Source organism: Pediculus humanus, genomic scaffold (genome assembly GCF_000006295.1).
Source record: "Pediculus humanus corporis 1103172107490 genomic scaffold, whole genome shotgun sequence".
Taxonomy (NCBI): Eukaryota; Metazoa; Arthropoda; class Insecta; order Psocodea; family Pediculidae; genus Pediculus; species Pediculus humanus.
Genome location: NW_002987106.1, coordinates 51,282 through 63,683, shown reverse-complemented (window position 1 = coordinate 63,683; position 12,402 = coordinate 51,282). Strand labels below are relative to the sequence as shown.

Below are 12,402 nucleotides of genomic sequence, written 5' to 3'. Positions count from 1 at the left end.
TTGAAACAAACGATGGTTATAAGGAACCGACCATTTTCCTGGCTATATTTGCAAGAAACAAAGAAACATCATTACCGTATTTTTTAACGCTTTTACAAGATCAAGATTATCCTAAAAATAGGATAAAATTATGGATTAAAACTGATCACAATGTCGATAAAACCGTCGAAATTATTGAAACTTGGATTTCAAACGTTACTAATTTATATCATTCTGTTAATTTGACCATAGATGATGGTAATCATTTACAATTTGATGATGAAAAAGGTCCTACAAGTTGGTCATTGAAAAGATTTAAACATTTAATCGAGTTAAAAGAAAAAGCTTTGAATGTTGCAAGAGAAAACTGGGCCGATTTTATATTTGTGAGTATTTTACGGAAAAACACACAATTATATTTCGAATTCACAATTAATGTTAAAAAAATAATATTTAGTTTTTAGATTGTGATGTTTTTTTAACCGATAATGAAACATTTAAATATTTGGTGAGACAAAATCACACAGTGACAGGACCCATGTTGAAATCGATTGGATTATATTCGAATTTTTGGTGCGGCATGACATCGAAATATTATTACATGAGAACGGATGATTATAAACCGATATTGAAAAGAGAGAAAAAAGGTTGTTTCAATGTTCCAATGATTCATTCAGCTCTTATTATTAATCTCAATAAATATGAATCTGATTATTTGACATTTAACAGCAGTAAAATAAAAAATTACAATGGACCAATAGATGACATTATAACATTCGCATTATCCGCTAATTATTCTGGTGAGTTTGAAATATGCATTTATTTATTATTATTATTATTATTATTATTGGAAATGGAAATTTCAAAAAAAAAAGAACATAATTAAGTAATGTTATTAATGTTTATCTCCCTTAGAGTGTTTTAGGCATTTGACCCATTTCAACTTAATAATTTTTTTATTCATTTAATGATAAGCAATTAAAAAAAATTATTTGCTTGAATTAAAATTTTGTTTTAATTTATTTTATAAAAAAAAAAAAAAAAAAAAGAAAAACATTTGATTATCATCATCATTATTTTTATTTTATTGATTCGATTAAAAAAAAAAATTTTTTTGTTTGCAGGTGTGAGTTTACACGTTTGCAATGAAAAATTATTCGGGTATGTAACACTGCCATTAGAAGCACATGAACCGTTGGATTATGATAAAATAATAATGAAAAATTTAAAAGTTGAAATATTAGTCGATAATCCACCATTGAAAGTAAATGATATATTTAATTCTTACATACCTGAAAAAAGTTTGGATAAGTTAGGTTTCGATAAAATATACATGATCAATTTGAAGAGAAGACCTGAAAGGAGAATTCGAATGATTGAAACATTTAATGAACTCGAATTGGATGTGACTGTATTCGATGCTGTCGATGGAAGGTAGGAAACAATTTTATATTTACAATCTATTTCATTATCATCATCATCATTATTATTATTATCATCATCATATTTGTCTTATTCCCATCATCATTAATTTTTTCATTTATTACAAATGAATTAATTAATTAAATAATTAAAAATTGCAAATTTGTTTTTTTTTATTAAGAGGACAAGGGAAAAAAGCAGAAAATTTAATTATTTTAAATAATAATAATGATGATGATAATGATAATTATTAAAACCGCAATTAAAATATTGATGACTTACTATTATTATTATTATTAAATACTAAAAAATTGAAAAAATTAATTAAAGAAAAAAAAAAATTTTTAGTTAAATCATCGTCGAACGTCTCTCTCTCTCTCTCTCTCTCTCTCTCTCTCTCTCTCTCTCTCTCTCTCTCTCTCTCTCTCTCTCTCTCTCTCTCTCTCTCTCTCTCTCTCTCTCTCTCTTTCTCTCTCTCTCTCTCTCTCTCTCTCTCTCTCTCTCTCTCTCTCTCTCTCTCTCTCTCTCTTTCTCTCTCTCTCTCTCTCTCTCTCTCTCTCTCTCTCTCTCTCTCTCTCTCTCTCTCTCTCTTTCTCTTTCTTCTATCAAAAAATAATTATTATCTTTCATATTTTTTTTTTTTTTTTTTCAAAGAGACGTAAATGATTATAATTGATAAAAAAAAAATAATAATAATAAATAAAGATGAAGACGATGGTTGAACTGGAAAAATAATAATAATAATGATGATGATGATAATAATAATTTTTTTTTTTTTTCTGTTAATCTTTTCTGTGTTGTCTTCCCACGCATTAAAATTCTTCATCTTCTCTTCTCTATTTTTCGTCTTGTTTTGCTTGAATCTTAGCAGCATTTCCGGTTTGGCAACGAGAAAAAAAACTTAATTCTATGATAATGGTAGAAAAAAATAGTAATAATAATAATAATAATAATAATAATATTAATAAGTAAGCTTATGAACAATGCCGTTTGTTCTCTTACGAATGAATAAATGAGTGAATTGTTTAAAAAAAAAAAAAAAAACTATTAAAAGGAAAACAGAAATTATATATATTATAATTTTTAAGACGTAAACAAACGTTAGAGTTTGTTCTGCTTTTTAGTCACGTGATTAGTAAAATAAATATAGATATAATGTTAGTATAAATTTTTGTACATTCTTGAATGGGATAATCTGTGTTGGAATTGATCGATCGACTTTTTTGTTCTCCCAAATGGGAGAAAATATAAAACGATCACGAGTTCAAAGGTCACCGGATATTTGTTTGTTTGTTCGTTTGTTTGTTATTAGTTTCACAAATCTGTCGTTTCGGATTTTTTCATTCCATCGAAACCGTTTCTCATATTTGCCGAATTTAAATCAATGTGATTTTTCCTCGACGAACCGCTAAACATGGAAAATCTTTGACTCGTTTCCGCCAAACTGTTTCCGGCTCTTTTTAAATTATCGAAACTTCCGCATGGACAAAGTTTTCTCTTGCATTCCGCATTCATTTGCCTCGTAGCCGCCTGTAAAGGAAAATTTCAAAAAAATAAATTAGTGACTGGAAAATAGGGAAGAGAGACAGAGAGAGTGAGAGGGAGAGATACCAACTCTTATCTCGTGCATTCTCGAAGCGTAAATGAGCGGATTCAATAAATATTTGGCAATGAGCAAAAAATTAGTTATGCTGGACGATAAAATGAGATTTTTTATTCCGACGGTGTCGAATTTGAAATAACAATCGTTGCAAATCAAATAGAAATGAAGAACGGCCGGCATGAAGCAAATTATATACGTCGATAATATTAAAAGACTCGTCCAAATGGCTTTCAAATTACGATCGAATTGTTTTTGATGATCGCTTTTAGTACCTGGAGAAAAACAAAAAGAAAAAGGAATGAATTCGTTCCAGGAATTAATTTTATATACAAGGAAGGAAGGAAGAAGGAGGTGGGAAACTATCGGGAAGGAAGGAAGAAGGAGGGAAACTATCAGGAAGGAAGGAAGGAAGGAAGGGAAGGATGGAAACTATCGGGAAGGGAAGGGGAAGAAGGAGGAAACAATTGTTTTTACGCTATGGAATTACGTTTGCAAATGTTAATGAAACAAAAAAAAATTTTCATAAAAAATTTTTCAAATGAATTAAAAATGAAAGCGGGGGGAGGGGTGGGGAGGTGGGGAGGGGAGGAGAGAAACGAACGCGTTTGAAAATCGTGGAAATTTTACGACAAGTGAAAAATGCGTCGGTTTTTTCTTCTGCTTTTTCGTGTCGTAAACCGTTGAAACGGAGTTTTCTAATCCCCCGACACTCTTTTTTTTTTCTATAATTTGGTACGACTGATTGATGAATTAATGTCGCGTCGTAAAATATAAATATAATGGTATAGTAGTAGCGTAGCCTCGAAAAAGGGTAATTAATTATAAAAAAATAATAATGATAATAATAATTTATTGCGACGCGGTATCCGGTTTTTACAACTCCGACGTTTTTACTACAATTCTTGGTGGAAAATGAAGATAAAAAGGTCATTCGGAGTTGTTTGTTACTGTCGGTTCGGGTGTGTCGTCGAATTACGAAATAATAATATAAAAAAAAAAGGTACGAAAAAGGAAAAAAAGGAAAACTACGTGATTATTATATCGAATACGGTCGGTTGATTGGTGATGCGGAAACGGAAAGTTGAGACGAAAAAAGTTCCGGAACATGAGGGCGGATATGTGAAAATGACAGAGGGAAAAATCAAAAAAGGAAAATTGTAAATAATAAATATTCATACCTGTCGCGTCGTATCTTCTGGAATGCCTATTGAACCATCGTCTGCTCGCTTGATGTTTTTTAACGATGATGGAAATGTGAATGTAAATGGCAAACATCAATATGAGCGGTATGAAAAAAAGTGCTGAGAATATCGTACGAAACCGTGAGAAACGCAAAAAATTTTTCGAATCTCTGGAGAAAGAGAGAAAGAGAGTAAGAGAGAGAGAGAGAAAAAAAAAATGTCAAGAAAAAGAAAAATTTCACAGAAAGAGGAAAATTGATTTTTTTTATTTACTCTATTTGACAGTCGTCTCTTTGAAAACCTTGATTTTTGAAACTTCCGAAATATCCAAATATGTAAGCCGTCGGTGCTATCCATATGAAAACAACGACGACCGTGAGATTCGTATGCGTCAACCATCTCATGGACCGAAACGGACAAAGGATGCCGAAATAATGATTTCCCGCCAAAACCAACAAATGAGTCGTGGATATCAATATACCGGATAATCTGAAAGCTTCGAGAATGAGAAAAAGACAATCGTTGTCGACGTTAACGTTGAGTCCCTTCGGAAGGAGGCTGTTGAATATGAAACCTAAACCTATCTGAAAATCGAAAAAGAAAAAAAAAGAACGGTTGAGAAGGAGAAAGATGGAGAAAGACAGACAGAAAAACAATTGGGAGAGTTACCAATATGGCGGAACAAGTATCGGCCAAAGCAAGGCTAAGACTTATGTATAGCGTCGGCGATAGGGGTCTCCTTATCCATCTCACGCAAAATAATATTCTCGCGTTTATTATGGTCGCTACGGTGCATAGGAAAACGCAAAGGAGGGGCACGACTATGTACGTGACGCTTTGTATGTTCGACCATTGGTGATTGACGTTGGCGGCGGTCGTGACGGTCGTGGCAGTAGAACCACCGCCACCACTCGTTGAATTGTTATCTATAAATATTTGTACGTTTGTTTCGTTTGTCGATGATCTTTTCCACCTGTATTCGACATCCCAATCGTTTTTAAATGTCATGCCTGAGGAAAACGTGGGAAGAAAAAACAAAACAAACATTTAATGACCGTTATTAGGAATTCGTTTCTTTTTTCTTACTAACCGTTTTTTCGTTTCCGTTTCCGTTTTTTTAAATTTCTTCTTCTTCTTCTTCTTCTTCGTGCGGTTTTGAGACGGCGCATCTGAAAAAGAAAAAAAAAGGGGGGTATCGAATTCGTTCGTTTTTGTTTTGTCTCATTTTTATCATTATTATTATTATTATTATTATTTTTGTGATTTGGATTTCTTAATGTGTCAGATCATCACTCGTTCGTATGGCCTTTGAAAACAAAGGTAAAAGGAAAAAAGGTAGGAAGGATAAATTTGTCAAAGGAATAATAAAACTCGAGGGTCGAATGAAATTTAAAAAAAAAATTATACGTTTCGTGACGTCATTGGTTGGTGACATCCGGTTTTGTTTTTGTTTTTGTCACGTCGGTTTTATTAATAATAACAAACGCCACGAACGCCTATTTTCGTGACGTGTATCGGGCTTGATTAGAGGGGCGGAAGGAGAAAATATTAGAGAAGAGAGGAAAAGAGAGGGGGGGGGGAAAAAACAATAAATTATAAAATGAAGTTTTTTCGTGATTTTGTCATACGTGTAAATTTCTGTTGTTGTTGTCGTTGTTGTGTTTGTTGTTGTTGTTGTTGTTGTCATTGTTGTCATCCTGCGGTCGGATGGAGAAAAGGATTAAAGATTAGAGAAAGGATGATTGATTTTTGATTGTTTTTTTCTCGGTGGAATCTCTCAAATGAAGTGAAAAGAAAAAAAAATCAGAGAGACAAAGATGGAGAAAGAGAAGAGGATACACTAAATGAGAAAGAAAGAGAGAGGGAGAGATAGAAAATGTTTGTGAACAGGTTTGTCATTCATTCAAACGCGATAAAATATTGATTTATTCGTCTGAATTTGAAATGATATTGTGTTTTTAAAAAAACAACAGCAACAGCAACAACAGACAGAAGAAAACGATACACGTAATAATAAATAATTAAATAATAATAATAATAATAATTACAATTTGACGAAAACTAAAAGAGTGATAGAGGGAGAGAGAGAGAGAGAGAGAGAGAAAATAATAATTGAATGTTGAGAATGTTGGCAAAAACGTTGTTGTTGCTGTTGTTGTTATTGTTATTGTTTTCCATTTTGTTTGTTACTTCAATATTTTGTTTGTTTCTCTATGACAAAGATTTGAATCGATAAATAAATAAATGTGAACGACAGCGCCGCCACAACAACAACAGTTGATTCGTATAATTTTTTTTTTTTCTTAAAATAAATTTTGATGAAAATTGAAAAAAAGAGGAAAAATTTGTTGTTCTTCAAAATGTTTTTGAATAAGAGACATTTTGCGCTTTGCTAAATTAATTAAATAGTTCATCAAAATAAAATTTTAAAAAAGCTACGAAAATATATATATATAAATATGGGGGGGAGGGGTAATGTATGGAAAATAGAGAGAGAGAGAGAGAGGGGGGGGGGAATGAAAATAACAAAAGATAGAATGAGAGATGAAAGATTTTCGAAAGTCTTTAATCAGAGCGAAAAAAAATTTTTCTTTTCTGTTTATTTTAATTAAAAACGTCTCGTTGCCAAAATATATATATATATGTAAGTTGCTTAGCTTGTATTTAATATTAATAATAATTATCATTATTATTTTTATTGTTTCGATAAGGGGGTGAGGGGAAGATGATGATGACGTAATAAAAATCTTTTCTTTCTTTCCCCCCCCCCCACGCGAAATAAGTCTTTGGCCTTCGCTCCCATTTTCTTATTCTTTACGTTTCGGGGAGGATGAGACACAAAAGTAATAAATTTTTATTTTTTCTAATGATATAAACCTCTGCTTGTCACAATGTGACGTCTTTTATTATCATTATTATTATTATTATTATCATCATTATCATTGTTACTTTTTCAATTTAGATTAATTAGTTTCATTTTTTTCAGTGTTTTTTCTACTGTTTTTTCTGTTTTGTTTTTCTTTCATTGTACGTTTGGAAGACTATACGTGATAATAATAATAATAATAATAATAATTCTTTGAAATGTTTTGAGGGAGGGGCAAGCAGACGACGGGGCGGTTTTTTCTTTGGGAGGGGGCGGGATGTCGCGTTTTTATTAAATACAAATAAAAAAAAAAAAAAAAAAAAGAATTTTTAAAATTTAAAAAAAAATTTTTGGCGGGAGATTCATTCGAATTTTTCGCGTGATCGGTTTTAATTTGTTTAGGGTTGTTACGCTTATGTTTAGCATACGTTCGAGTACGGTTTTTTTTTTTTTTAAACAAAAAAAAGAAAGTTGTTTACTATTGAGTTTGTAATTATTTTTATTCTCACAGCCTTATATGATGAGAATTTTGTCATAGAGTAAATAAATGTTTTTTTTTTTTTGGGGGGGGGGATAATTCGAAACTCACCGACGCGATTATTTTTTTTTACTCTGTGACTCTGAACGAAAAAATCGAGGGAGAGAAAAATGTTTGAAAAAAAAAAAAATGTTTTTAAAAAAACGTTTAAGCGAGTTTAATTAGATTAAAACAAATGTGATGTTTTTAAAAAAAAACAAAATGTCGTCCGTTATTAAAAAAAATGTTCATGTTTCAATGACAAAAAATTAAGAAATTAAAAATAATGTAAAAAAAAAAAAAAATTTTTAACGTCAGACATACTCTCGCCGTTTAATTAATTCATTACCGTTAATTTTTTTTTTTTATTTAATTTTAATTTTATTCTCGTTACGGATGATTATGATGATGATGATGATGATGATGATTGTGAATTGCCGCCATTTTTTTTTTTTCGTGTCGTGAATTTAAATGGGGATAGTGAGGGGAGGGGGTGGGAAAGTTTAAAGGTTTTTTTTTTTATTTAACGTTTAACGATGTTAGTTTAAAATTGCCGGTAATAATATCATCGTCGGGGTGGTGGTGGTGGTGGTCGTGTCGGTCGGGGCCATAACAAAGACATTTAAGGGTGAAGAGAGGAAGGAGAAGGAAGGGAGGGGTGTGGGGAGAAAGAAAAGTTTTTAAAACGACATTTAAAGTCAATAAAAAAAAAAAAAAAAAAACAACGGAATTGCATAAAGTGCAAAGTTTTTTTTTATATTTATTTACTTTTATTCTTTGTTTTTAAATTTAAACGATTTTAAAATGAGTTGGGAAGGGTGAGGGGGTTAGGAAAGACAAAGGGAGAGGGGGAACGGGGGAGGGAAAGATAAGAAGGCAAAAAAACCGGAAACGCGACATCGTTTTCACATATTGTTGTTGTTGCACTTCCTCTAAAGACATTTTATTATTATTATTATTATTATTATTATTATTTTCAAGTCGTCGATTCGATTAATCTTTTATTCTATTTTATTATTATTATTATTGTTTTTTTCCTGTCATTTCGTTTGTTCGTTATTCGGTCTGTCGTTTTATTTTTTTTGTTTGTTTGTTGTTGTTGTGGTTAGAATTGCGATCAAAATCCTTTTTTGAAACATTAAATTTTTTTGATATCGAATTAAATGTTTTTTTTATATTCCAACTATTATCTATTTGGTGGATGTAAAAATTTTCTCTCTCTCTCTCTCTCTTTCTCTTTTTCCTTTTTCTTTCCTTTTTTTTTTTTGTTCAAAGGAATTTTTTTTTTTTTATTCGATGGTCGACCGACGCCCGAGATTGTTTTTACCGGAATGAATTCGGGGTGGGGATGATAAGATTGAAAAAAAAAAAAAAAATCTTTTACTAACGGAAAACGAAGAATTTATTGTATTATTATTATTATTATCATTATCATTATTATCATCGTCATCAATCATCCGTAGGCGTTTTAAATGTTTTTTATTTAATTTATGGAATTTTTTTTCCTTTTTTCCTTTTTTTTTTTTTTTTTTTTCTTTGACGTTGGCATAATTGATTTTAACGTGTGGGTTTTATTTCAAGTTAAAAAAAAGGGGGAGGGGTGAGGGGGAAAAAGGAATTTTCCAATTTGAATCTTACGAGGGCGCGGAGTAAAAACAAAGATGATAATAATAATAATAATTATTTGTTTGTTTATTTGTTTATTCTATGACTTCAAAAATCCGCCGAATCAACCAAGGGAAAATATTATTATTATTTATTTCGAATGTTTCCATCTCGGAAGGGATTTCCTATTCGTTATTATTAATATTATTATTATTATTATTATTATTATTATTATTATTATTATTATTATTATTATTATTATTATTATTATTATTATTATCACTTTTAACCCGAACAAGATTTATTCTAGAACAATCGATCGTGCTCCTATCGAAAAATGAACGGGAGAATGAATTTCCGGTAAGAGAGGGAATGTGACTTGAGGCCCCCCCCCTTGTGTGGTCTCACCGAGATAACCGAAATCGTTTCCGTTTTCACTACCCGCGTCTTGGAAAATTAAATTTTCTTATTATTATTATTATTATTATCATTTTCTTTATTCATTGATTTAGTTTAGGATTTTCTTTCTTTTTTTTTTTCTTGTATAAATAAATTTAATTTAACTCTGACCTCGGAAAATACAATTCGTACGGATTTTAATGGACCTTTATTGGGTTGGTTATATAAAAACGGGTAAAAAGTTCACGTGCGAAGTAAAATTACCATCCGAAAGGGTTAAGATGCAATAGGAGAGACTGACAGAGAGAGAGAGAGAGAGAGAGAGACGGGGAAAGTTCAGTGAGAAAGAGAGAGAGAGAGAGAGACGGGGAAAGTTAAGTGAGAAAGAGAGAGAGAGAGAGAGAGAGAGAGAGAGAGAGAGAGAGAGAGACGGGGAAAGTTAAGTGAGAAAGAGATATAGAGAAATAGTGAGAGAAAATGAGGAAAACTCATCAGCGTAACAATTTATTTATTTTCTGTTTCTTTTTCTTTTCGTTTCTTCTTCTTCATCTTCGTCCAGCATCCTGAATTTTTTTTTACTTTTTTTTTTTTAATCGTTCGTTTAATGTTAACGACGACATTTTATCCACTTTTTCCCTCTCCCCTCCCCCCGCCCGCCCACCCGCCGCCTCTTCTTGTTCTTATTTATTCTCCCTGCGATTTTTTAAATATTTTTCTTAGTATTATCATTATCATCATCATCATCATTATTATTATTGTTGTTGTTATTATTATTATTATTATTATTATTATTATTATTATTATTATTATTATTATTAATAATATTCATTTTCAGTTTTTTTTTTTCGAGTTTAATCTTTCGTAATTGTAATTAATTTGCGTATTGTTCTCGATTTCAAAAAAAAAAAAAAGAGATTTTTCCCGCCTTTTTTTTTTATCTTCTCCCACGACGAAAAATGAAGAAGAGAGAGAGAGAGAAAAACAGGATTAAGCGTAGTTTGGTTTTTTTTTAAAAAAATGTGTAATTTCATTATCATTACCGAAGATTTGCGTGTTTCAACCCGATTAAAATCCGAATAAATTTTACTTGAAATATTTTATAAGAAAATTTCACGCGGTTTCTGACACGTTGAAAAAAAAAAAAAATAAAATGATAACAATATTAAGAATAATAATGATGATGATGAAGAGGAGGAAAAATCGGGCGAAAATGGAAAATTTACACTCGATGATGTTTCCCGAAACAAAATGAAAATTTTCGGATCGAATTTTTTTTTGTTTGTTTGAAAATCAATATATATATGTATTGATGAAAGGGTCGATGACCCCAATTGAAAGTTTTTTATCAAGGAGATGATAACGTGAGATTTTTCTCGGAATTATTACGACGAACCTTGAAACTTAAGATTTTGGAAATCGATTACGTCTTTCATCTAAATCGACGAATAATTTGAAAACGTGGCACTAGAATGGTGTCGAAGATGGCGGTGGCGGCGGCGGAAGCGAGAGAGAGAGAGAGAGAGAGAGAGAGAGGAAAAGAAGTGAGATTAATAAGTTTTTCAATTAATTAAATTATATTAACGTAAATGAAAAAACGCTTTGATGAAGATAAGGAAATTGGGAAATGGGAAAAAAAAAATAAAATAAAATAAAATGAAATGATCGATTTATAAACGTGATGATGGTGGGAAGAAGGAAAAGGGGAGAGAGAGAGAAAGAGAAAAAGTGATAAAAATAGAGGTAGAGAAAATTGACGGACAAGGAAAAAAAAAAACCAAAATTAAAAAAAAAAAAAAAAAAAAAGAAAAAAAAAAATTAGAAAAACACAGAAAACGTCTAAAAGCTTTATTTTGTTTTTGATTTTGTAATGGAAATAAAACAAACAAACAAACAAACAACCAACCAACCAGCCAACAAAAACTAAAAAAAGATTTTGTCTCTCGGGGGCAAAAAAAAGAAATTTTCCCCGTGGGGGATGACGTTAATTACGTATTTTGCAATGGGGAAAATGCATCAATTTTCTCCTCCCCCTTTCTCGTCCCTCCCTCTCCCGCCCGCCTTCCATTTTTTCTGTTTTTCCTCTATAATTTGACTCTAATGGATGTTTTTTGTCGTTTTATTTTAATCGCAATTAGGTTTTTCAGAGAGAGAGAGAATAAGGAGTATAAGTGTGTGTGTGTGAGAGAGAGAGAGAGAGAGAGAGAGAGAGAGAGAGAGAGAGAGAGAGAGAGAGAGAGAGAGAGAGAGAGAGAGAGAGAATAAAGAGTATCAGTGTGTGGGAGAGAGAGAGAGAGAGAAAGAGAGAATAAGGAGTATAAGTGTGTGTGTGAGAGAGAGAGAGAGAATAAAGAGTATCAGTGTGTGTGAGTGAAAGAGAGAGAAAGAGAGAATAAGGAGTATAAGTGTGTGTGTGTGTGTGAGAGAGAGAGAGAGAGAGAAAGAATAAAGAGTATCAGTGTGTGTGAGTGAGAGAGAGAGAAAGAGAGAATAAGGAGTATAAGTGTGTGTGTGTGAGAGAGAGAGAGAGAGAGAGAGAGAATAAGGAGTATAAGTGTGTGAGAGAGAGAATAAAGAGTATCAGTGTGAGAGGAAGAGAGAGAAAAGGTGAAAAAGGTTGTTCGTTTGATTTAACTTAATCGTAAGCATTTTTATTTTTTTATTGTTTTTTTTTTTTACAAATTTAGCAGACGATAAAGAACAGGGTTTTTCTTTTTTTTTTTTTTAATACCAAAAGTTGGCAGCATTTTTTGATTTCGAATTGATTCGCGATGACACGGTTTGAAAATTTTTTCGGTTTATTTTTTTAAAACCCCTCCATTTTTTTTCCGTC

The 12,402-nt window shown here is 31.4% G+C and overlaps 2 protein-coding genes across 2 annotated transcripts; one reads left to right on the top strand and one right to left on the bottom strand.

Annotated features, from left to right (window-relative positions):
• Positions 1-12: 12 nt before the first annotated feature.
• On the top strand, positions 13-1,417 carry Phum_PHUM149570 (uncharacterized protein; the record flags this gene model as incomplete). Its single annotated transcript, XM_002424705.1, has 4 exons — positions 13-76; positions 100-369; positions 444-779; positions 1,104-1,417. The coding sequence occupies 4 exons, from the start codon at positions 13-15 to the stop codon at positions 1,415-1,417; spliced, it is 984 nt and encodes a 327-aa protein (XP_002424750.1).
• A 1,298-nt stretch (positions 1,418-2,715) lies between these two features.
• Positions 2,716-5,193, bottom strand: Phum_PHUM149560 (Melanocortin receptor, putative; the record flags this gene model as incomplete). The annotated part of the gene is made up of 5 exons (XM_002424704.1): positions 2,716-2,931; positions 3,017-3,276; positions 4,183-4,305; positions 4,487-4,769; positions 4,855-5,193. The coding sequence occupies 5 exons, from the start codon at positions 5,191-5,193 to the stop codon at positions 2,716-2,718; spliced, it is 1,221 nt and encodes a 406-aa protein (XP_002424749.1).
• Positions 5,194-12,402: the final 7,209 nt, after the last annotated feature.